Source organism: Salvelinus alpinus, chromosome 31 (genome assembly GCF_045679555.1).
Source record: "Salvelinus alpinus chromosome 31, SLU_Salpinus.1, whole genome shotgun sequence".
NCBI classification, from domain to species: Eukaryota; Metazoa; Chordata; class Actinopteri; order Salmoniformes; family Salmonidae; genus Salvelinus; species Salvelinus alpinus.
Genome location: NC_092116.1, coordinates 19,528,469 through 19,555,174, shown reverse-complemented (window position 1 = coordinate 19,555,174; position 26,706 = coordinate 19,528,469). Strand labels below are relative to the sequence as shown.

The following is a 26,706-nucleotide window of genomic DNA, read 5'->3' as shown; positions in this document are numbered from 1 at the left end:
AAGAAATATTATAGTTTGATTACATTTTAGGGTATCTGAGGAGTTAATAGAAACATAGTTTGACTTGTTGAAACAAAGTTTACTGGTAGATTTTCGGATTCCTTTCTCTCCATGTTGAACGAGTGGATTACTCAAATCGATGGCGCCAACTAAACAGACTTTTTGGGATATAAAGAAGGATTTTATCTAACAAAACGACACTACATGTTATAGCTGGGACCATTTGGATGACAAATCAGAGGAAGATTTTCAAAAAGTAAGTGAATATTTAATCGCTATTTGTGAATTTATGAAACCTGTGTTGGTATTTTGATATGGGGCGCCGTCCTCAAACAATCGCATGGCATGCTTTCGCTGTAATGGCTACTGTAAATCGGACCGTGCAGTTAAATTAACAAGAATTTAAGCTTTCAACCGATATAAGACACTTGTATGTACCTAAATGTTTAATATCCATAATGTTTATGATTATTTATTTGAATTGCGCGCCCTCCAGTTTCAACGGAAGTTGTCCCGCCAGCGGGATGCCTAGCCCAAACAGGATAGCAACATAGGGAAAGGTGCCAATTCTACAGCGCACTGAAGATTGTTCCAGAACCGCAGACAGCGACTGTATCCAACGCGGGAGAAAGCGCATTTGTTATAAAATAATATTTGATTTATTAGTGTTGCACCATTATCTTTACATAATATAACCATATACAATTTCAGTATCACATTTTAGAGTGATGAACTGTACCATCCCTGTAGCCCCACAACGGAATCAGGTGCGAATCAGACGTGTCTTGTGCACCATGAAGTCAAATGTCTACTGTTTGCTGATGATATGGTGCTTCTGTCCCCAACCAAGGAGGGCCTACAGCAGCACCTAGATCTTCTGCACAGATTATGTCAGACCTGGGCCCTGACAGTAAATCTCAGTAAGCCAAAAATAATGGTGTTCCAAAAAAGCTCCAGTTGCCAGGACGACAAATACAAATTCCACCTAGACTCTGTTTCCCTAGAGCACTCAAACAACTATACCTACCTCGGCCTAAACATCAGCACCACAGGTAAATTCCACAAAGCTGTGAACGATCTGAGAGGGCCTTCTATGCCATCAAAAGGAACATAACATTTTACATCCCAATTAAGATCTGGCAAAAAATACTTGAATCAGTTATAGAACCCATTGCTGACGTCCAGGGTCCACTTACCAACTAGGAATTCACAAAATGGGACAAACACCAAATTGAGAGACTGCATGCAGAATTCTGCAAAAACATCCTTGTGTACAACGTAAATAATAATGCATGTAGAGGAGAATTAGGATGATGATTCCCACTAATGATCAAAATCCAGAAAAAAGCAATTCAATTCTACAAGCATCTAAAAGGAAGTGATTCTCCAACCTTCAATAACAAAGCCATCACCTACAGAGAGATGAACCTAGAGAAGAGTCCCTTTAGCCAGCTGGTATGGGAGCTCTGTTCATTAACACTAACAGACCCCACAAAGCCCCAGGACAGGAACACAAATTAGAACCAACCAAATCATGAGAAAACAAAAAAGGTAATTACTTGACACATTGGAAAGAATTAACAAATGTTATTTGGCCCTAAACAGAGAGTACACAGTAGCGGAATACCTGATCACTGTGACTGACCCAAACATTGAAAAGCTTTGACTATGTACAGACTAGAGGTCGACCGATTAATCGGAATGGCCGATTTCAAGTTTTCATAACAATCGGAAATCGGTATTTTTGGGTGCCGATTTGCCGAATAATATTATTTATTTTATTTTTACACCTTTATTTAATCTTTATTTAACTAGGCAAGTAAGTTAAGAACACATTCTTATTTTCAATGACGGCCTAGGAATGTTCTGCCTCGGGGGCAGAACGACAGATTTTTAACCTTGTCAGCTCGGGGGATCCATTCTTGCAACCTTACAGTTAACCAGTCCAATGCTCTAACACCTGATTACATTGCACTCCACGAGGAGCCTGCCTGTTACGCGAATGCAGTAAGCTAAGTTGCTAGCTAGCATTAACCTTATCTTATAAAAAACAATCAATCAATGACTGTCATTGCTCCAATGTGTACTTAACCATAAACATCAATGCCTTTCTTAAAATCAATACACAAGTATATATTTTTAAAACTGCATATTTAGCTAAAAGAAATCCAGGTTAGCAGGCAATATTAACCAGGTGAAATTGTGTCATTTCTCTTGCGTTCATTGCACGCAGAGTCAGGGTATATGCAACAGTTTGGGCCGCCTGGCTCTTTGCGAACTAATTTGCCAGAATTTTACGTAATTATGACATCACATTGAAGGTTGTGCAATGTAACAGGAATATTTAGACTCATGGATGCCACCCGTTAGATAAAATACGGAACGGAATAAACGTTTTGTTTTTGAGGTGATAGTTTCCGGATTAGTCAAAGGGTTATGGTTTAGAGAGAAATAGTCGACGCGTTATAATTCCTGTAATAACTTGCGGCTGAACTTGAAAGGGATTCCTTCGTTATTTTACCGTTCATGTCTTCCATAGAGAATGTCTTGATCTACTTCAAATAAGGTCTGTGTTTCGCGGAGGAGCAGACTGACAGGGGACCATGCAGACAAGCTCTGCTTTCTGCACTACAACCTAAAACTTCTTAACTGGGAATATTGAAGACCCATGAAAGCTGGTGGTTCGTTTTAACATATGTTCTCATGTTATTTGAGACTAAATTTATTTTATTTATGTATTATATTAAGTTAAAATAAAAGTATTCATTGTTCATTCAGTATTGTTGCAATTGTCATTATTACAAAAATGTGTGTGTGTGTATGATATATATACATATATATAAATACATATATATACAGTGGGGCAAAAAAGTATTTAGTCAGCCACCAATTGTGCAAGTTCTCCCACTTAAAAAGATGAGAGAGGCCTGTAATATTCATCATTGGTACACTTCAACTATGACAGACAAAATGAGAAAAAAAATTCCAGAAAATCACATTGTAGGATTTTTAATGAATTTATTTGCAAATTATGGTGGAAAATAAGTATTTGGTCACCTACAAACAAGCAAGATTTCTGGCTCTCACAGACCTGTAACTTCTTCTTTATGAGGCTCCTCTGTCCTCCACTCATTACCTGTATTAATGGCATATATATATATATATATATATATATATTTTATTTTTTTTAATCGTCCGATTAATCGGTATCGGCTTTTTTTGTTCTCCAATAATCGGTATCGGTGTTGAAAAATCATAATCGGTCGACCTCTAGTACAGACTCAGTGAGCATGGCCTTGCTATTGAAAGAGGCTGCCATAGGCAGATCTGGCTCTCAAGGGAAGACAGGCTATATGGCCACTGCCCACAAAACAAGGTGGAAACCGAACCGCACTTTCCAACCACCTGCCAAATGTATGACCATAATAGACACACATATTTCCCTCACATACACACTCACAAAGAATCACATGTTGATCAACTCCCATATCTATTAGGTGAACTATCAGTGTGCCACCTCAGCAGCAAGATTTGTGACCCGTGCCACAAGAAACCAGTGGAGCATAAACACCATTGTAAATACAACCTACATTTATCTGTCTATTTATTCTCTTTCATACTTCAACTCCAGGGCCTTCAGAAAGGATTCAGACACCTTGACTTTTTCCACATTTAGCCTTATTCGAAAAATGTATTAAATAGTTTTTTCCCCTCATCAATCTACAGTCGTGGCCAAAAGGTTTGAGAATGACACAAATATACATTTTCACAAAGTCTGCTGCCTCAGTTTGTATGATGGCAATTTGCATATACTCCAGAATGTTATGAAGAGTGATCAGATGAATTGCAATTAATTGCAAAGTCCCTCTTTGCCATGCAAATTATCTGAATGCCCAAAAAACATTTCCACTGCATTTCAGCCCTGCCACAAAAGGACCAGCTGACATCATGTCAGTGATTCTCTCGTTAACACAGGTGTGAGTGTTGACGAGGACAAGGCTGGAGATCACTTGGTCATGCTGATTGAGTTCGAATACTAGACTGGAAGCTTCAAAATGAGGATGGTGCTTGGAATCATTGTTCTTCCTCTGTCAACCATGGTTACCTGCAAGGAAACACGTGCTGTCATCATTGCTTTGCACAAAAATGGCTTCACAGGCAAGGATATTGCTTGCCATTAAGATTGCACCTAAATCAACCATTTATTGGATCATCAAGAACTTCAAGGAGAGTGGTTCAATTGTTGTGAAGAAGGCTTCAGGGTGCCCAAGAAAGTTCAGCAAGCGCCTGGGCGTTCAGCTGAGGGATTGTGGCACCACCAGTACAGAGCTTTCTCAAAAATGAGAGCAGGCAGGTGTGAGTGCATCTGCACGCACAGTGAAGTGAAGACTTTTGGAGGATGGCCTGGTGTCAAGAAGGGCAGCAAAGAAGCCACTTCTCTCCAGGAAAAACATCAGGGACAGACTGATATTCTGCAAAAGGTACAGGAATTGGACTGCTGAGGACTGGGGTAAAGTCATTTTCTTTGATGAATCCCCTTTCTGATTGTTTGGGGTATCTGGAAAAAAGCTTGTCCGGAGAAGACAAGGTGAGCGCTACCATCAGTCCTGTGTCATGCCAACAGTAAAGCATCCTGACACCATTCATGTGTGGGGTTGCTTCTCAGCCAAGGGAGTGGGCTCACTCAAAATTTTGCCTAAGAAAATATTCATGAATAAAGAATGGTACAAACACAGTTTGGTGACGTACAATGTATTTTCCAGCATGATGGAGCACCTTGCCATAAGGCAAAAGTGATAACTAAGTGGCTCGGGGAACAAAACATTGATATTTTGGGTCCATGGCCAGGAAACTCCCCAGACCTTAATCCCATTGAGAACTTGTGGTCAATCCTTAAGAGGCGGGTGGACAAACAAAAACCCACAAATTCTGACAAACTCCAAGCATTGATTATGCAAGAATGGGCTGCCATCAGTCAGGATGTGGCCCAGAAGTTAATTGACAGCATGCCAGGGCGGATTGCAGAGGTTTTGAAAAAGAAGGGTCAACACTGCAAATATTGACTCTTTGCATCAACTTCATGTAATTGTCAATAAAAGCCTTTGACACTTATGAAATGCTTGTAATTATACCTCAGTATTCCATAGTAACATCTGACAAAAATATCTAAAGACACTGAAGCAGCAAACTTTGTGAAAATTTATATTTGTGTCATTCTCAAAACTTTTGGCCACGACTGTACACACAATACCCCATAATGACAAAGCAAAAACAGGTTTTAAAATGTTTTGCTAATATATTTAAAATAAAAAAACGGAAAAATCAATTCACATGTGTATTCAGACCCTTTACTCAGTACTTTGTTGAAGCACCTTTGGCAGTGATTACAGCATTGAGTCTTCTTGGGTATGATGCTACAAGCTTGTCACACCTGTATTTGGGGAGTTTCTCCCATTCTTCTCTGCAGATCCTCTCAAGCTTTGTCAGGTTCACTGGGGAACATTGCTGCACAGCTATTTCCAGGTCTCTCCAGATATGTTCGATCGGGTTCAAGTCCGGGCTCTGGCTGGGCCACTGAAGGACATTCAGAGACTTGTCCCGAAGCCACTCCTGCATCGTCTTGGCTGTGTGCTTAAGGTTATTGTCCTGTAGAAAGGTGAACCTTTGCCTCAGTCTGAGGTTCCGAACGCGCTGGAGAGCAGGTTTTCATCAAGGATCTCTGTACTTTGCTCCATTCATCTTTGCCTTGATCCTGACTAGTCCCCCAGTCCCTGCCCCTGAAAAACATCCCCACAGCATGATGCTGCCAACACCATGCTTCACCGTAGGGATGGTGCCAGGTTTCCTAAAAGATGTGACACTTGGCATTCAGGACAAAGAGTTCAATCTTGGTTTCATAAGACCAGAGAATCTTGTTTCTCATGGTTTGAGAGTCTTTAGGTGCCTTTTGGCAAACTCCAAGCAGGCTGTCATGTGCCTTTTACAGAGGAGTGGCTTCCGTCTGGCCACTAACATAAAGGCCTGACTGGTGGAGTGCTGCAGAGATGGTTGACCTTCTGGAAGGTTCTCCCATCTCCACAGAGGAACTCTAGAGCTCTGTTAGAGTGACCATCGGATTCTTGGTCACCTCCCTGACCAAAGCTCTTCTCCCGCGATTGCTCAGTTTGGCCAGGGCGGCCAGCTCCAGGAAGAATCTTGGTGGTTCCAAACTTCTTCCATTTAAGAACTATGGAGGCCACTGTGTTCTTGGGGACCTTCAACGCTGCAGTTTTTTTTGAGCACCCTTCCCCAGATCTGGAAAATCAATGGAAACAGGATGCTCCTGAGCTCCAATTTGAGTCTTATAGCAAGGGCTCTGAATACTTATGTAAATAAGGTATTTCTGTTTTTGCTTTGCCATTATGGGGTATCGTGTGTAGATTGATGAGGATTTTTTTATTTATTCAATTTTAGAATAAGTCTAACGTAACCAAATGTGGAAAAGTCATGGGGTATGAATACTTTCCGAAGGCACTGTATTTGCACATTGTTACAACACTGTACATAGCCAATAATATAACATTTGAAATGCCTCTATTCTTTTGAAACTTTTGTGAGTAATGTTTACTATTCATTTCTGATTGTATATTTCCCTTTTATTTATTGTCTATTTCACTTGCTGTGGCAATGTAAATGTATGTTTCCCATGCCAATAAAGCCCTTTGAATGTAATTGATAGAGAGAGACAGTAAAGTATCACTGATGATACTATACTATTCTATGAGGGTAGGCAGAGGGCATGGTGGTCCAAACCTTTATACAAACTGCTGCTACGCCCATGTAATAGCTACTGTCTACCATGCTCTACCTGGGAGGGCAGACGTTCACACACGCAAAAGTGCCAACATACATACAGCTGGCCAGCCGCACATGTAGCCACACACACACAGACAAAACACACACAGAGAGAACCACCACCACCAAAGTTGAAGTTTCCTCGGAGTATGCCAGTTCTACAGTAGCTCCGTCCTAAGCCACGACGGACCGACGAGAGGCCTTGTTGTTTTTTCTCCTCTGTTCTCCTCTCATCTATTCTCTTCCTCTCTTCTCTACAGTGTAATTTTCTATCTGGCCGAGTCTTCTAATCAGCTGTTCTCTCAGTGGCCACAGCGTAATGGTCGTTTTCCTGTGGTTATCCAAAACAACCCCCGCCGCAGTCTGGCTTCTCTCGCTCTCTCTACCTCTGTCTCCCTCTCTCTTTGCAAACGCCATCACTCCCCAGACACTCTGTCATTTACAAATTCTTACTTCTTGGAGGCCCTGTTTTGACTGTGTGAGGAGACGAATGAGCAAAAAGCTTGAGCGGTTTCCTGAATGGCGATCAAAGCACCATTTCTCAGAATTGGACAGTTTTCCTCATGTAAAAAAGTGGAGATTGTTACCTACTATATTAGAGGTCGACCGATTATGATTTTTCAATGCCGATAACGATTATTGGATGACCAAAAAAAGTCGATACCGATTAATCGGACGATTTAAAAAATGTATTTGTAATTTTATTTTTTTATTTCACCTTTATTTAACCAGGTAGGCTAGTTGAGAACAAGTTCTCATTTGCAACTGCGACCTGGCCAAGATAAAGCATAGCAGTGTGAACAGACAACAACACAAAGTTACACATGGAGTAAACAATAAACAAGTCAATAACATAGTAGGGGAAAAAAAGAGAATCTATATACAATGTGTGCAAAAGGCATGAGGAGGTAGGCAATAAATAGGCCATAGGAGCGAATAATTACAATTTAGCAGATTAACACTGGGGTGATAAATCATCAGATGATCATGTGCAAGTAGAGATACTGGTGTGCAAAAGAGCAGAAAAGTAAATAAATAAAAACAGTATGGGGATGAGGTAGGTAAATTGGGTGGGCTATATACCGATGGACTATGTACAGCTGCAGCGATCGGTTAGCTGCTCAGATAGCAGATGTTTAAAGTTGTTGAGGGAGATAAAAGTCTCCAACTTCAGAGATTTTTGCAATTCGTTCGAATAATTGTCATTATTCGTAATAATGACAATTACAACAATACTGAATGAACACTTATTTTAACTTAATATAATACATCAATAAAATAAATTTTGCCTCAAATATAATGAAACATGTTCAATTTGGTTTAAATTATGCAAAAACAAAGTGTTGGAGAAGAAAGTAAAAGTGCAATATGTGTCATGTAAGAAAGCTAACATTTAAGTTCCTTGCTCAGAACATGAGAACATATGAAAGAAAGCTGGTGGTTCCTTTTAACATGAGTCTTCAATATTCCCAGGTAAGACGTTTTAGGTTGTAGTTATTATAGGAATATTTCTCTCTATACCATTTGTATTTCATAAACCTTTGACTATTGGATGTTCTTATAGGCACTTTTTTTTATTTTTTTTGCCAGTGTAACAGTATAGCTTCCATCCCTCTCCTCGCTCCTACCTGGGCTCGAACCAGGAACACAACGACAACAGCCACCCTCGAAGAAGCGTTACCCATGCAGAGCAAGGGGAATAACTACTCCAAGTCTCAGAGCGAGTGAAGTTTGAAACGCTATTAGTGCGCACCCCGCTAACTAGCTAGCCATTTCACATCGGTTAAATGCCTAATCTCAGGAGTTGATAGGCTTGAAGCACAGCGAAGAGCCTCTGGCAAAACGCAGGAAAGTGCTGTTTGAATGAATGCCTCCGAGCCTGCTGCTGCCTACCACCGCTCAGTCAGACTGCTCTATCAAATCATAGACTTAGTTATAACATAATAACACACAGAAATACGAGCCTTAGGTCATTAATATGGTCGAATCCGGAAACTATCATCTCGAAACAAGACATTTATTCTTTCAGTGAAATACGGAACAGTTCCGTATTTTATCTAACGGGTGGCATCCATAAGTCTAAATATTCCTGTTACATTACACAACCTTCAATGTTATGTCATAATTACGTAAAATTCTGGCAAATTAGGCGGCCCAAACTGTTGCATGTACACTGACTCTGCGTGCAATGAACGCAAGAGAAGTGACACAATTTCACCTGGTTAATATTGCCTGCTAACCTGGATTTCTTTTAGCTAAATATGCAGGTTTAAAAATATATACTTCTGTGTATTGATTTTAAGAAAGGCATTGATGTTTATGGTTAGGTACACATTGGAGCAACGATACGCACCGCATCGATTATATGCAACGCAGGACATGCTAGATAAACTAGTAATATCATCAACCATGTGTAGTTAACTAGTGATTATGATTGATTGATTGATTGTTTTTTATAAGATAAGTTTAATGCTAGCTAGCAACTTACCTTGGCTTCTACTGCATTCGCGTAACAGGCAGGCTCCTCGTGGAGTGCAATGTAATCAGGTGGTTAGAGCGTTGGACTAGTTAACTATAAGATTGCAAGATTGAATCCCCCGAGCTGACAAGGTAAAAATCTGTCGTTCTGCCCCTGAACGAGGCAGTTAACCCACCGTTCCTATGTGGTGAGCGCCATTCTACTCAACCATTCCTCCTACAATGGATTTACAGAGACAAAGACATCTGGATCTTGATCAAGGGAGCCAATTAAATATGGACAAACATAAAATTCCTAAAACAGTCACACGCAGAGATTGTAGACTTTTCCCACATTTTGTTGTGTAACAAGGTGGGATTAAAATTGATTTAATTGTCCTTTTTTTGTCAACAATCTACACAAAATACTCTGTAATGACAAAGTGGAAGATAATTTTCTTTACAAATGTTATAATTTATGAAAAATAAAACACTAACATAGCTTGATTAGATAAGTATTCAACCACCTGAGTCAATACATGCTAGAATCACCTTTGGCAGCGATTACAGCTGTGAGTCTTTCTGGGAAGGTCTCTAAGAGCTTTGCAGACCTGGATTGTACAATATTTTCACCTAAAAAAATAAATGTATTCTTCAAGCTCTGTCAAGCTGGTTGTTGACCATTAATAGACAGCTATTTTCAAGCCTTGCCATAGATTTTCAAGCCGATTTAAGTCAAAACTGTAACTAGGCTACTCAGGTACATTCAATGACGTCTTGGTAAGCAACTCTAGTGTATATTTGGCCTTGTGTTTCAGGTTAATGTCCTGCTGAAAGGTGAATTTGTCTCCCAGTGTCTGTTGGAAAGCAGACTGAACCAGGTTTTCCTCTGAGATTTTGCGTGTGCTTAGCTGTATTCCATTTATTTTCATACCAAAAAACTCGCTAGTCCTTGCCGGTGACAAGCATACCCATAGCTTGATGCAGCCACCACCATGCTTGAAAATATGAATAGTGGTACTCAGTGTTGTGTTGTGTTGTATTTGCCCCAGACATAACACTTTGTATTCAGGACATAAAGTACATTTCTTTGCCACATATTTTGCAGTTTTACTTTAGTGCCTCATTGCAAACAAGATTCATGTTTTGGGAGAAAAAAAATCTCTCTACATGCTTCCTTCTTTTCACGCTGTCATTTAAGTTAATATTGTGGACTGACTACAATGTTGTTGATCCATCCTCTGTATTCTCCTATCACAGCCATTAAACTCTAACTGTTTTAAAGTCACCATTGGCCTCATGGTCAAATCCCTGAACAGTTTCCTTCCTCTCCGGCAACTGAGTTAGGAAGGACGCCTTTATCTTTGTAGTGACTAGGTGTATTGATACATCATCCAAAGTGGAATTAATAACTTCACCATGCTCAAAGGGATATTCAATGTCTGCTTTTTTTTGTCATTCAAAAATCATGTTAAACACTATTATTGCACACAGAATGAGTCCATGCCACTTATTATGTGACTTGTTAAGCACATTTTTACTCCTGAACTTATTTAGGCTTGCCATAACAAAGGGGTTGAATACTTATTGACTGAAGACATTTCAGCTTTTAATTTTTAAATAATTTGTTAACATTTCAAAAAATATAATTCCACTTTGACATTATTGGGTATTGTGTGTAGACCAGTGACACAAAATCTTGTTTTAATATATTGTGTTATCCCAGGAGGTCTACCCCGGGAGATGGTAATAGAGGGGAGGTACGTGAGGCGACGTTGGCTCCCTCTGCTGGGAATACGGGAGCTGGGCACCCCGACACGGACAGCTCTAAGTGGAGGTAATTAGAGGAAAGTGCCAACCAGCCGTGGAGGCCAAATAAAAGGAGCACGGTGGCAAACCGCGAGAGAGAACGGGGAGAGACTGACACCAAGCCACAGTAGAGAAGGACCGAGCCAAACCTAAGTGATTATCTTTATGTTTATTTTCTGTCTTAGTAAAGTTGTTTTTGCCGACTAAAACCTCCCTGTCTCTCAGTCAATCTCTGCACGCTCAACCCAACACCGCACGGTTTACCACATATGGTGGAGAATGCGGGTATCTCAGTAGCTTTGGGTGCCGTGGGGTCGAGCGTACGGAGATTACCATGGAGGAGCTGGTGGCTCAGTTCATCCTCAGCCAGCAGAAGCAACAGGCTCTCCAGGAGCAAGCACTGGAGGAGCAGCCCCAACAAAACCGCAGACTGTTAGCCGTTAATGGAGGAAGATGACGTGGAGTCGTATTTGTGCACCTTCGAGAGGACGGCCCAGAGGGAAGGATGGCCCAAGCCCAAGTGGGCTAGCCTGTTGGCACCCTACCTCTCTGGGAAGGCCCAGAAGGCCTACTTTGATTCGAACACTGACCAGGCCTCAAATTATGAGGGACTCAAACGGGAGATACTGAGCCGTTACGGGTTCAATCTTCCATGCTGTGCACAACTGGTCCACAACTGGGCCTTTGACCCCACCCTTTCCACCCATGCTCAGATGAGCAACCTGGTGCACCTGACCAAGGGCTGGCTACTGACGGAAATACCGATCCTTCCCAATGCTCGACAAGCTCGTCCTGGATAAATACCTTCGGGCCCTGCCATACAAGATGAAGAAGACGGTGAGCATGCAGAACCCCCAGAGCCTGAAGGAATTGCTGACTGCGGTGGAAATTCACCAGAACACCCAGGACCTGCTGAGAGGGGCCCGAGCAGAGAGGAGATGCGGTGAGGGGGACGAACAACACAGAGAGAGGCGAGGGGCTGAAGGGGGCCCGGACGGAACCAGCAGAGGCTGTGAAGCGGGAGGGTGACCCAAACCGACGGCTGCTGCTGCTGCTGCTGCTGCTGGACCCAGATCCTCGCGTGGCACTGTCCCGGCCGGGAGGAGGCCATGCCCTCCGCATCCCCCAGCTCTGGGGTAACCCGGATGGCAAGTTACGTCACCTCCTGTTGGGCGCACACCGAGACGGCCCCTCCGATGGTTCCTGTACGAATCAATGGCATCGACACCAGCGCTCTGCTGGACTCCGGCAGCATGGTGACCCTGGCCCACCCGCTGTGGCTCACACGAGAGGGGAAGGAGGAACCAGTGGACGAGGAGGTGACAGAGGTACCCAACGGTGCCAGTGAGGATAACCACCACAACGGGGGAGTGCCAGATGTGCGTGGGAGCTGTCCCTAACCTACCCGTGTCCATTCTCCTCGGTCGAGACTGCCCTCTCTTCCAGGCCCTGTGGAGGAGGGACCAGGGGAGGCGAGCACGGGAGGTGGGAAGAAAAGACTGTGCAACCCAACCCCCGCCACGAGATGTGTCCACTGGGCCTGAGTCGAACCTGGAGGAGGGAGATGACCCCGCTTCGGCAAGCGAGCCACCATGCGAGGAAGACCTCAGGCTTCCCTTTATGGAGGTGGAGGCCCTAGATGGACCTCCTGACACTGGAATCCTCACGGGTCAGTTCGGGATGGCCCAGTTAGAAGACCCCAATCTCCAGAACGCTAGGGGCCAGGTGATTGCGGTGGATGGCATACTACCTGGGGTAAGTGATTGGCGCTACCTACCCCCACTTCACAATCAAGCATCATTTATTGTATCAGGTAGTAAAGCATAATGGGGAGACAAAAGACTTGTTACTTATACCCAGCCAGTATGTTAGGACTGTGTTGCAGCTTGCCTACACCCACCTGCTTGGGGCACACCTGGGGATGGAGAAAACCAGGGAGCGGATCGGGAACCGGTTCCACTGGCCCGAAGTCAAGCGTGCCATGGAGGACTACTGCCATAGTTGCCTGGAGTGCCAGATCACAGCTCCGAAGGTGCATTATCGAAACCCTTTGGTTCCCTTGCCCATTATAGGAGTGCCATTCGAGCGGGTGGAAATGGATCTGGTGGGTCTGTTAGTGAAGACCGCGAGGGGACATCAATACATCCTGGTCATCGTGGATTACGCCACCCAGTATCCTGAGGCAATCCCGCTACGCACGGCAGCAGCAAAAGGTATCGCACGGGAGCCCTTCCATTTATTTAGTCGGGTGGGTATTCCGCGGGAAATCCTGATGGACCAGGGCACCGCGTTCATGTCTCGGGTGATGAAAGATGTCTGCAATCTGTTACGAATAAAACAGGTGAGGACCAGTGTGTACCATCCACAAATGGCCGGGCTGGTGGAACGCTTCAACAAGACCCAAAAACAGATGCTGAAGGTCACGAGAGAGACGGGAGGTCGAGAGAGACGGGAGGAACTAGTACCAGCTGCTGCCCCACCTGATGTTTTCAGTGCACGAGGTACCCCAAGCATCCACGGGGTTCTCCCCCTTTGAGCTCCTGTATGGCCGTCTGCCCCGCAGGCTGCTGGACCTAGCCAAGGAGATCTGGGAATAGCAGCCGACCCCCCTTCGCAGTGTAGTAGAACATGTGGAGGAGATGAGGGAGAGGATGACGGTGATTTGGCCAGTGGTGAGAGAGCACATGGCCCAGGCGCAACGTACCCAGGAGCGTGTCTACAACCGGGGGGCCCAACCACGAGAGTTCCAACCAGGTGAGAAGGTCTTGGTGATGATCCCTACAACAGAGAGTAAATTCCTGGCTACGTGGCATGAGCCCTACGACATTGTTGAGCGGGTAGGCGACGTCAACTATAAGGTCTGCCAACCGGGGTGGAGAAAACCCCTCCAGCTGAATTTACTGAAGAAATGGCACGGACGTGAGGCGCTGTGCGTAACATGGACCCGGCCACAGCAGGGCCCGCCCTCGGTCGAAGTTGCAATGGGGGAAGACCTCAGCCCGACCCAACGACAAGCGCTCAGAGAGTTGGTCCAGCGGAATACAGCCGTGTTCTCCGAGGTGCCGGGGCGCACGGATCTCGTGGAACATCATATTCACACCCATCCAGGAGAAAAAGTGCGTAAACGGCCATTCCAGATACCAGAAGCCCAGAGGGTGGCGGTTCAGCGGGAAGTGGCGACAATGCTAGAAATGGGGGTACTGGAGGAGTCACACAGTGAGTGGTCTAGCCCCATAGTGCTGGTTCCGAAACCGGACGGAACCGCCCGCTTCTGTAATGACTTCCGCAGCCTGAACGAGGTCAGTAAGTTCGATGCCTACCCCATGCCCCGGATGGACGAACTGATCGACCGCTTGGGGATAGCGAGATACGTCAGCACCTTGGACCTGACGAAGGGGTACTGGCAGGTGCCACTGGCAGCGGCCTCCCGGGAGAAGACTGCCTTCATCCCGGGGGGGCTATACCACTACCGAGTTCTGCCTTCCGGGCTCCACGGGGCACCAGCGACCTTTCTGCGACTCATGGACCGCGTCCTGCAGCCGCACAGTGAGTACGTCGCTGCTTATCTGGAAGACATAATTGTGCACAGTGACAGTTGGGAGTAACATCTTTGTAGGTTACAGGCCGTGCTGGATGCGCTAAGGGATGCAGGTCTGACCGCGAACCCCCACAAGGGCAAGCTGGGCTACACCAAGGTGGAGTACCTGGGCTATCAGATCGGGAGGGGAAATGTGAAACCCCAAGAAAGAAAGAAAGATTGCTGCCATTAGGGGATAGCCGGTCCCCCAAACCAAGAGGCAGGTGAAGTCAGTCCTGGGGTTAGCAGGGTACTACAGTAGATTTGTACCTAACTTTGCCGCAATAGCTTCTCCCCACAGACTTAACAAAGGCCCGACTATCCCAGGAGGTCTACCCCGGGGGATGGTAATAGAGGGGAGGTTGGTGAGGCGACGTTGGCTCCCTCTGCTGGGAATACGGGAGCTGGGCACCCCGACACGGACAGCTCTAAGTGGAGGTAATTAGAGGAAAGTGCCAACCAGCCGTGGAGGCCAAATAAAAGGAGCACGGTGGCAAACCGTGAGAGAGAACGGGGAGAGACCGACACCAAGCCACAGTAGAGAAGGACCGAGCCAAACCTAAGTGATTTTCTTTGTTATGTTTATTTTCTGTCTTATTAAAGTTGTTTTTGCGGACTAAAACCTCCCCGTCTCTGTGTCAATCTCTGCACGCTCAACCCAACACCCCACGGTTTACCACAATATTTTAAACTCAGGCTGTAACAACAAAATGTGGAGAAAGTCAAAGGGTGTGAATACTTTCTGACGGCACTGTACACTTAGCTGGGTTTGGTTCATTTATTTATTGAATAATGTGATTCATGTGTAGGGCAGTGACACAACATCTCTATTTAATTCATTTTAAACTCAGGCTGTAACAACAAAATATGGAAAAAGTCCAAGGGTGTGAATACTTTCTGAAGGCACTGTACACTTAGCTTGGTTTGGTTCATTGATTCATTGTGCAAAGCAAGATAAGTATCTGGTATTCGTACTTCAGATCCACACACTTTATCTTGAAATTTCAAGCACGTCTCTCATTGAGGTCAATTAATGATGTAGCTCACTTATCTCAGCTCTGAATTCGGCCAACTCAAGGCATTCTAGCCTTATGAATGTGTGACTTTGATCAGAGCTACAGTATAGCATCCATTGGGTTTATGCCAACATGTTGCAGTGACATCCTAGCCCTCACTTAACGTGTGGGGCAGTGGAATGATCCTGACACACATTCTTGGTCTGCCTTGCGTGTCTGTATGTGTGTCTACCTTGCGTCTTAGTGTGTGTGTTTCTGCCTTGTGTGTAGAAACCAGCTTCTAACACTTTCGAGCAGACGTGGTGGTTTGAAAAAATGTGTTTGTTTTTAATTGAGTTCATGTGGAGGACTTCCCTTTCTTTGGTGGCTGTTGCAGAGGCTACGCCTAAAATTGCACCCTAATCCCTACATAGGGCAATACTTTTGATCTGCACCGGGTGCCATTTGGGACACAGAGACGTGTAGGTTTTATGTGGTCTATTCATGAAGAAAACCAAGAGCTGAGAAAGATACATGATCACTAGGGTCAATTCATGTGAATAGAGCTCAACAAACATCTAATCTGTTGAAGGTCTTTGGTATATTTTTGCATTGTGAAAGCAGCATTACAGCTAATAATAAATGTACCTCAAACACAACAGTGCATACTTCCCTCTAACTACTGTTCTTTTAATACGGCAGTAATGAGTGGGGTGAGTGGTCTTGGAAACACACATACACACCTGTGTAGGCCCAGGAATGCAGGAGAGAACCCTCTCAATGTTCTCTGTGGTAACATCCACATCGTCCACTGCTACTAGGTCATCACCTGAGGAAGAGGAGGAGGAAGTCAATGCATAACAGCAGCATGTTGACATAGATAGCAAAAATAAGCGTCAATAGTGATATTTCTGCAAACGTACTCTATCGAGTCCGTACTGTAGGCTATACAAATGAATGTACAGTTGAAGTCTGAAGTTTACATACACTTACGTTGGAGTCATTAAAACTCGTTTTCAAACCACTCCACACATTTCTTGTTTTAACAAACTATAGTTTTGGCAAGTCGGTTAGGACATCTACTTAATGCTTGACACAAGTCATTTTTCCAACAATTGTTTACAGACAGATTATTTCACTTATAATTCACTGTATCACAATTCCAGTGGGTCAGAAGTTCACATACAGCAGGAGCGATAGAGATACTCACAATGATCGGCTATGAAAAGCCAACTGACATTTACTCCTGAGGTGCTGACCTGTTGCACCCTCGACAACTACTGTGATTATTATTATTTGACCATGCTAGTCATTTATGAACATTTGAACATCTTGGCCATGTTCTGTTATGAAACGCCTGAAGGTACCACGATCATCTGTACAAACAATAGTACGCAAGTATAAACACCATGGGACCACGCAGCCGTCATACCGCTCAGAAAGGAGACGCGTTCTGTCTCCTAGAGATGAACGTACTTTGGTGCGAAAAGTCCAAATCAATCCCAAAACAACAGCAAAGGACCTTGTGAAGATTCTGGAGGAAACAGGTCCAAAAGTATCTATATCCACAATAAAACGAGTCCTATATCGACATAACCTGAAAGGCCGCTCAGCAAGGAAGAAGCCACTGCTCCAAAACTACCATAAAAAAAGCCAGGCTACGGTTTGCAACTGCACATCGGGACAAAGATCGTACTTTTTGGAGAAATGTCCGCTGGTCTGATGAATCAAAAATAGAACAATTTGGCCATTATGACCAACACCATCCCATCTGTGATGCACTGGGGTGGCAGCATCATGTTGTGGGGGTGCTTTGCTGCAGGAGGGACTGGTGCACTTCACAAAATATATAGCATCATGAGGGAGGAAAATTATGTGGTTTTTTTTTATATATCTTTTTATTTAACTAGGCAAGTCAGTTAAGAACAAATTCTTATTTTCAATGACGGCCTAGGAACAGTGGGTTAACTGCCTTGTTCAGGGGCAGAATGACAGATTTGTACCTTGTCAGCTCGGGGATTTGAACTTGCAACCTTTCCAGTTACTAGCCCAATGCTCTAACCACTAGGCTACGCTGCCGCCCCATATTGAAGCAACATCTCAAGACATCAGTCAGGACGTTAAAGCTTGGTCACAAATGTGTCTTCCAAATGGACAATGACCCCAAGCATACTTCCAAAGTTGTGGCAAAATGGCTTAAGGACAACAAAGTCAAGGTATTGGAGTGGCCATCACAAAGCCCTGACCTCAATCCTATAGAAAATTTGTGGGCAGAACTGAAAAAGCGTGAGCGAGCAAGGAGGCCTACAAACCTGACTCAGTTACACCAGCTCTGTCAGGAGGAATGGGCCAAAATTCACCCAACTTATTGTGGGAAGCTTGTGGAAGGCTACCTGAAATGTTTGACCCAAGTTAAACAATTTAAACGCAATGCTACCAAATACTAATTGAGTGTATGTAAACTTCTGACCAACTGGGAATGTAATGGAAAAAATAAAAAGCTGAAATAAATCATTCTCTGTTCTATTATTCTGACATTTCACATTGTTAAAATAAAGTGGTGATCCTAACTGACCAAAGACAGGGAATTTTTACTCTGATTAAAAATTTTAAATGTATTTGGCTAAGGTGCATGTAAACTTCCCACTTCAACTGTATGTATGCGTGTATCTTTTCGGCCCTGTTTTAAATGAGCTGCACTAAGTCGAATTCCTAACAACTTTGGTTGGTACGGCGAAAAAGTATTGTGTCATCTGTTTTCCAAATAGTACGGTTTTAGTAGAGGAGCAGTCTGGAGATATAGTCCACGGATATAGAAATAGCCAAACGTGCTGTTGTTTCTTTTTGTATATCAAGGAGTTTCACCTGCCCCTGTGCAGACCTCTATCCATTCCTATCTCCCTAACAAAGACTTCACCTCAATTATTTCAAGTATTTAACGAGTCTAGGCTAATTGTTTTAGCATGGAGTGGTAGGCTACATGAAAGGCATGGCTTTAAACACTAACTCATGTGGAGTTTCTTTGCATTCCTTGGTCTGCCCAAAGCAACTGTGTCGACGTCAGTCTCCACAAAAGAAACGATTTGCTGTAAAACACAATTTTATAAGTACTTAATATCATGTCAATTATGTCAATAAAAAATGTCTTGCAGTCTTTCTGGGATTTCTGCCAGTGCCCATCCAAAGGTCTGGCAATGTGTATATGACAGACACATTAGGTGAGTCTGAAATGGCACCCTTATTCCCTTTAAAAGAGCACTACTTTTGACCAGGGCGATTATGGTCAAAATCAGTTGGCTATATAGGGAATAGGGTACCATTTCGGACATCCCCACAGTGAGGTTTTGAACACTCACCGATCAGTATCTGTGCACACTTGATGGCGGGGCTGTTGGGCACCAGGCCGTGGACAGTGATCCTCTCCCCCCTCCCCCCTGCAGGGTCTCCTTGGCCCCAGGACGGGCGATGCACCACCCCCAGCAGAGCCTCCAGTAGACCCCCTCTCTCCGGGGGAGGAGGGGAGCAGCTGCCCAGCCGTTTGGGGTTCAGGTAGACACACACCTCCTTCAGCTGCTGCTGCTGGACCACCAGCCCCGCCCTCTGCCCCGCCTGGTTTTTCAAGATGGACGTCGGAAGCGATGACGAGTCTTTGGCTCCTCCGTCGGGCCCACTCCGCTGGGATGGCCGCCTCTTCCTCCGTAGTATCCTGGCCAGTCTTTTCAGCTTGGGCTCTCCTTTGGTTGGAGTGCCATCAGGACACTTCCTGCACTCCTCACTGATGATCTCTGCCTCCTTCTCGCTGAAGTGCACGTGATTGGTGGAGAGGCCGTTATTGGCGGCAGCCTGAGCTAATGCCGCCTCCTCCTCGCCCTCGCTCAGCTCCAGGTAGAAGAGCTCGCCGTTCTTCTGGACATCGTCCAGCCATTCTGGCTCTAGGTCGCTAGGAATGAACAGACAAAAAGCATAGACTGAGTGAAACTGTTTGAGAGCAGAGTCAAAAGTGATGGTTTGCCTCCCCAGTGAACCCATCTGATAGGGATTGTCAGGTTAATTTGGCAAGAACTACAGTGTAGAGGCGTAAGGCTCGCTTGAGGATTAAAAGTGCATATATTCTAATCAATTTAGAGCACATTGGCTTTCATCACAGTATGTCAGATTAGCCCTTGTCGACTTCAATCCCCATCTAAACATGAGTCTTGTATGAGTCTTGTATGATGCTATTCAAACGGGTTAGTAACACAATTATACTACTGTGTAACAAGTGAAACTCCGTCAAACAGACAGAACCTCTGATAGCCCATCTTGTATTGTGTTCTGGGTCAGTGAATAACTCCAGTCAAGGAGAGAGCGATGACTGAAAGGCACATTTGTAAGAGGACAACCACCATGTAGGCTACAGGTGTAAAGTTGTATGACATACATTGTTGTTTTAATTTAATAATACTTCAAAACAACTACATTTACAAGATGTTTTATTATCCCCTAATCTTCTCTCTTACTCATTCCCAGTGGAGTGCATTTCTGTTCTAATTTATCGTGTGGCATTTGGGGGAAAAGAAAACAACACGCCTGGAGAAAGACTAGAAATGGCATTTTTTGAGACAGGCAGAGACGAGAAAAAGGGAAACCCACATCACCGCCCCGAGGGAGAAAATGCCCTAACTCAGCAAAAAAGAAAACCAAAAAAATTCTGCCAGGCATTTTTTTCTGTCAGTCGGTCTCCCTCTAAATGAAGCTGTGCTGCCTCTGGTAGACTCTTGGAAAACACATCCATAAATTCACTAAGGATGGTAAATAGCATATAATTATTTATGAAGGTTAAGTTTCCAAACTGGAAAAATACATTTCCCCAAACTTTGATAGAAAAGAGGAGGAGAGTAGTATACTAGGCCCAGAATAGTGCAACTACACTGATGATCTGTCCATACCAGTGCAGCAGTGCAGATAGAGCTCTAGTCCCTTATCCTCAAAACATCTCAGAGTAGGAGTACTAATCTAGGATCAGGTCCCAACCAGTCCATATAATGTTATTCACGATGACCTAAAAGGCTAAACTGATCCTACATCAGTACTCATACTCTGAGAGGCTCTTTGGATACGGTGAACTCAACATTTAAACTGATTGTATTTGGATTGCTTGGAATTGGTAGACTAGAGGCAAACAATGGCCAAGTCAATGAGACGGCCAGACAACAATAAAAACATACAAATAATAACATATAGTTGCCATGGAGCCCTAGTAGCAGCCTCAGCACAGAACTCTGGTAAAAGTGTAGCTACATATTTAGTTATTTTTTAGGTGTTTTTAATTATAGAATTTGAAATCAGCTCTTTTGTTTTTGATAACATAAGAGTTTTAATTGTATATATACAGTATCTGCTGTTTTTGAGCCCCGGATTTCCATATTGACTGACAAATTAGCACTTTTTGGCTTGGCTAGCTTTTTGTTTGCTAGAGTCGCTTGAAGCGTAAGATAGAGGACTACAGCAGTGCTGAGGCAGAGGGCACGTAGTGAGGACGACTGGCTACTATTCTGAACTGTGAGTGGTGATCTTTCTGGCGCCCAGACCTGATGAAGCATCAAGTGTCTGCTACACAGAGTGGAAGAGAAGTCCAGTGGCTATAAGATCAACAGCAGACTCCATCACCATCATCAACCATGCAGCTTTCAAAGACTTGGCCTCTATTGGTTGATCTGTCATGATATATTGCTTGTTTGTTTTTTGCTCTTGAAGTACATTAAGATTCTATGAAAGCGCTATAGAAATGTAATAAATTATAATTATAAACTTTTAAACTAATCTCATAGAATCCATACACTACACAGAATTTGTTAGGTGAACATAGCAAAGGCCTACCTTGCCTTTATAATAAGAATGTATGCCATGAGCTTAATGAAACAGATGTTGATACTGCAAAGCCATGCATCGATCACTGTCCACACATTGGTGAAGAATAACAGTAGCCAGTAAGCCACCTCTAGACCACTTTACAGTCGGTGTGCATCCTGCTTCACCTGTCAAGTCGCTTCCAGTGAGCTGCCTCGGTTGTCAAGTTATAAAGTTGAGGTGGCAACTGATAAAGATAACTAGACAGCTAGACAGCTGAGGTTGCAAACAAGGACTGCCCCCCCTTCTCTGTGGCCGACATGAGTAAAACATTTAAACGCTAGCCGTGTCCTAAGAGCATGCGCAGACCAGCTGGCTGGTGTGTTTACGGACATATTCATATTCCCTATCCCAGTCTGCAGTCCCCACATGCTTCAAGATGGCCACCATTGTTCCTGTTCCCAAGAAGGCAAAGATAACTGAACTAAATGACTACCGCCCCATAGCACTCACTTCTGTCATCATGAAGTGCTTTGAGAGACTAGTCAAGGATCATATCACCTCCACCTTACCAACCACCCTAGAAGCACTTCAGTTTGCATACCGCCCCAACAGGTCCACAGACAATGCAATCGCCATCACACTGCACCCTTCCCTATCCCATCTGGACAAGAGGAATACCTATGTAAGAATGCTGTTCATTGACTACAGCTCAGCATTCAACACCATATTACCCTCCAAGCTCATCATCAAGCTGGAGGCCCTGGGTCTCAACCCCGCCCTGTGCAATTGGGTCCTGGACATTCTGACGGGCCCCCCTCAGGTGGTGAACGTAGGAAACAACACTCCACTTCGCTGTCCCTCAACACTGGGGCCACACAAGGGTGCGTGCTCAGCCCCCTACTGTACTCCCTGCACGCCTCCAACTCAATCATCAAGTTTGTGTAACAGTTTAACTTTAGTCCGTCCCCTCGCCCCGACCCGGGCGCAAACCAGGGACCCTCTGCACACATCAACAACAGTCACCCACGAAGCATCGTTACCCATCGCTCCACAAAAGCCGCGGCCCTTGCAGAGCAAGGGGAACCACTACTTCAAGGTCTCAGAGCAAGTGACGTCACCGATTGAAAGGCTATTAGCGCGCACCACCGCTAACTAGATAGCCATTTCACATCGGTTACACTCACCCCCCTTTCGACCTCCTCCTTTTCCGCAGCAACCAGTGATCCGGGTCAACAGCATCAATGTAACAGTTTAACTTTAGTCCATTCCCTCACCCCGACCCGGGCGCGAACCAGGGACCCTCTGCACACATCAACAACAGTCACCCACGAAGCATTGTTACCCATCGCTCCACAAAAGCCGCGGCCCTTGCAGAGGAAGGGGAACCACTACTTCAAGGTCTCAAAGCGAGTGACGTCACCGATTAAAACGCTATTAGCGCGCACCACCGTTAACTAGATAGCCATTTCACATCGGTTACATTTGCAGACAACACAACAGTAGTGGGCTTGATTACCAACAACGACGAGACAGCCTACAGGGAGGTGGTGAGGGCACTCGGAGTGTGGTGTCAGGAAAACACCTCTCACTCAATGTCAACAAAACAAAGAAGAGGATTGACGACTTCAGGAAACAGCAGAGGGAGCACCCCCTATCTACATCGAAGGTACAGCAGTGGAGAAGGTGGAAAGTTATGTTCCTCGGCGTACACATCACAGACAAACTGAAATGGTCCACCCACACAGACAGTGTGGTGGAGGCTGAAGAAATTTGGCTTGTCACCCAAAACCCTGACAAACTTTTACAGATGCACAATCGAGAGCATCCTGTCGGGCTGTATCACAACCTGGTACGGCAACTGCACCGTCCTCAACCGCAAGGCTCTCCAGAGAGTGATGCGGTCTGCACAACGCATCACCGGGGGCAAACTACCTACCCACAATGACATCTACAGCACCCGATGTCACAGGAAGGCCAAAAAGATCATCAAGGACAACAACCACCCGAGCCACTGTTCACACCGCTACCACCCAGAAGGCGAGGTCAGTACAGGTGCATCAAAGCTGGAACCTTGACACTGAAAAACAGCTTCTATCTCAAGGCCATCAGACTGTTAAACAGCCACCACTAACTCTTAGAGGCTGCTGCCTACATTGAGACCCACTCACTGGACACTTTAATAAAGGGATCACTAGTCACTTTAAACAATGCCACTTTAATAATGTTACATACCCTACATTACTCATATCACATATAAATACTGTACTTTATTCCATCTACTGCACCTTGCCTACGCCGCTCGGCCATCGCTCATCCATATATTTATATGTACATATTCTCATTCAACCCTTTAGATTTGTGTGTATTAGGTAGTTGTTGGGGAATTGTTAGATTACTTGTTAGATATTACTGCATTGTCGGAACTAGAAGCACAAGCATTTCGCTACACTTGCATTAACATCTGCTAACCATGCGTATGTGACCAAAACAATTTGATATGATTTGTATTTTGCAAACAGTCAGGCAGCCCTTCAATACCATAGCCCTCTGAAAAATAGGGTTTCTCTTTGGAAGCAACAAGCAATAATGTACAGGGTTATCTTACTCCGAGTAGTCGGACTGACAGTAACTTGATGATGTTGATTCACTATCATTCCCGTTGTCATGCAGTTCCTCCCTGTCGTCGCCCTCCCGTCTCGGGTGCTTACGCGCATCTGCATGGGGCTCGAGCGTCCCGCTATAATCTTTAGTAGTCATAATTCCATTCGTTAAATATGTTCGACAAGATGATACAGGTCATAACTCTAAACATTAAGCTAATACGTTTGAGCTACTTTCTACTTTGTGAGCATTGGCAGTCTATCGCCATGTTGTCTGCATACGGGCTCTTCAACTATGCCACGTGACGCAAATTGTCTCAGTGTGGTTGGCTGATGTTCATGTTTCCTTGACAACATGGAAGCTTTCCGTTAGCAGGGTAGAAAACAGACAAGGGAGTAGGGACACAGAATCACCCGTGCCCCCGTCTAGCCACTAATACGCGTGCAATAAAAAAAGATTGACTGAATAAATGTTTCAGTGTAACAACGTTAATAGTAACAAAAATGTCAACTAGTGTTAGGTGCCTCTTCTTGACTATGCCTAAACTAAGCGAAACATTTGTCTGAAACGCTCTGGAAATATGAGATAAAAATGTATCTCAAATGTGCAAAGTATCTAATAAAATCACAAACGCAGCTAAATCAAAAATATTGCGACATTTTAACACGCTATCTCACTCTGAATAGATGGGCAGGAGCACCAATTATGTTTAGTTCGCCCCCTCCCCATCCTCACGAACTGCACGAGGTCTTTAAATCCCTTTAAAATCCCATATGGCATTAAGAGTGCTTTGGACAAAGCAACAACAGTCAAACAAAAGTGCAATGAATGCGAAAAGAAAGACAAAGAAAGTGCAAATAGTTTACCTAAACATGTTCATATCAACTCCCTTCGTCGTTGCCATAGCATAGCATGTATCAATATACTGACCTGTATAGAAGCACCCTGCGTATGGAATCAAAATCCTCAAAAGTATTAGAGAATGACCTGGACGTTCCCCTATCTGTAGCAATATTAAACATCATTTATGTTTCATGTTTTAAGGATAGGATAGGGTGAGTTCAGCACAGATCATCAAGGCTTTCCGATAAAACATTTCCATTCCGGACAAAAAGTCCCGACTCACGGCTTGGGATGAATAGTGCCGTTTTGGACCAGTCGTCTGCCAGCAGGCGTTTTCTAAATGTTTAAATGCATTTTACATGTTTAAATCCTCTGTCATGGTCCGGTGGTGAATGTAGAATCCTTGCCCTAGTCTGAATGAAAAGCCTAATGCTGCTGTCGATCCTAACAAAAATTATAAACTTATCCTCACGATTTCTCACGTCAATCACGGACTCAAGGACACGCAGTTCCCTCCCGATGCTTTTGAAAACGAAAAGAAAGCAGTCCTGAATACCCCAGACTCCAGTCGGTAAGCGAGCGCAGGGCAGCACATTCACGAGTTGAACCGCTTCTGGTCAAGCGGGTGTACATGGCAGGTGGCGTAAAATGCCGCCTCTTTTGATCAATAGATCAAATCAAATTGTATTAGTCACATGCGTCGAATACAACCTTACAGTGAACTGCTTACTTACAAGCCCCTAACCAACAAGGCAGTTTAAAAAATACGAATTATAATAAGAAATAAAAGGAACAAGTAATTAAAGAGCAGCAGTAATATAACAATAGCGAGACTACAAACAGGTGGTACCGGTACAGAGTCAATGAAGGTTAGTGGACGTAATTGAGGTAATCAGTACATGAGTTATTAATTTCCTTTGTTAATATGGACTATTTTGATCTAAATTGCTTTTGTTTTATAGAAGGGTACTGAACTGCATGGCCTCTAAAGGCACATTTAAAAGTGTCCCATACAATAAGGGGATTTGCTGTACGTATGTAATGTCGGGAAAAGTCAGTTATAAATTCTTCTGTCCTAGTTATAAACAAGTTGTCATCACGTAGGCTTTGATTAAATTTCCAATATCCTCGCCCACGTGGAAATTCTTTAAGAGAAATATATATACCAATTATGTGATGATTTGACCGCATTCTGTCCCCTATCAACCCCTTTTTAATTTTTGGTGCCAGAGAGAATGACATAAGAAAGTAATCAAGACCACTAGCATGATTAAGCCTCTGCCATGTATATTTCACTAGGTCAGGGTATTTAAGCCTCCATATATCTACTAATTCCAATATATCCATGACATTCATGATTTCATTAAGTCCCTAAGGGTGATAGTTTGTAGTGTTATTTCCTTTCCGGTCCACTAAAGATATTTAAGACCGTATTAAAATCTCCCACCATAATAATAGAGTCTAGTGTTGCTTGTAGAGTTGATAAATTCTTATATATATTTTCAAAAAAGCTTGGATCATCATTATTTGGACCGTATAGGTTAATAAGCCATATCTGTTTATTGTCCAATAACATATTTAAAATAATCCATCTACCTTGATGATCTATTTGGCCAATTTGCACATTTGGATCAAAATTACTGTAAATTAATATCATCTCCTCTTTTGAATTTCTTTGCCCATGTGAGAAATATATTTTGCCCCCCCAGTCCTTTTTCCACAAAACTTCATCTAAAGTTGTTGAATGAGTTTCCTGTA

General features: G+C 44.0%; 1 protein-coding gene across 3 annotated transcripts in view; it reads right to left on the bottom strand.

Moving 5' to 3' along the window:
* LOC139561842 (protein inturned-like) overlaps positions 1-24,384 on the bottom strand; it is a 49,540-nt gene extending 25,156 nt beyond the window's left edge. For all 3 annotated transcript variants that reach the window (XM_071379150.1, XM_071379151.1, XM_071379149.1), the window contains exons 1-3: positions 24,110-24,384; positions 19,029-19,612; positions 16,416-16,501 (exon numbers count right to left, since the gene is read on the bottom strand). In XM_071379150.1, the coding sequence (XP_071235251.1) occupies positions 16,416-16,501; positions 19,029-19,612; positions 24,110-24,261 (822 nt within the window). In that variant the 5' untranslated portion in view covers positions 24,262-24,384. The remainder of the gene's footprint in view (positions 1-16,415; positions 16,502-19,028; positions 19,613-24,109) is intronic.
* Between the last annotated feature and the right edge of the window lie 2,322 nt (positions 24,385-26,706).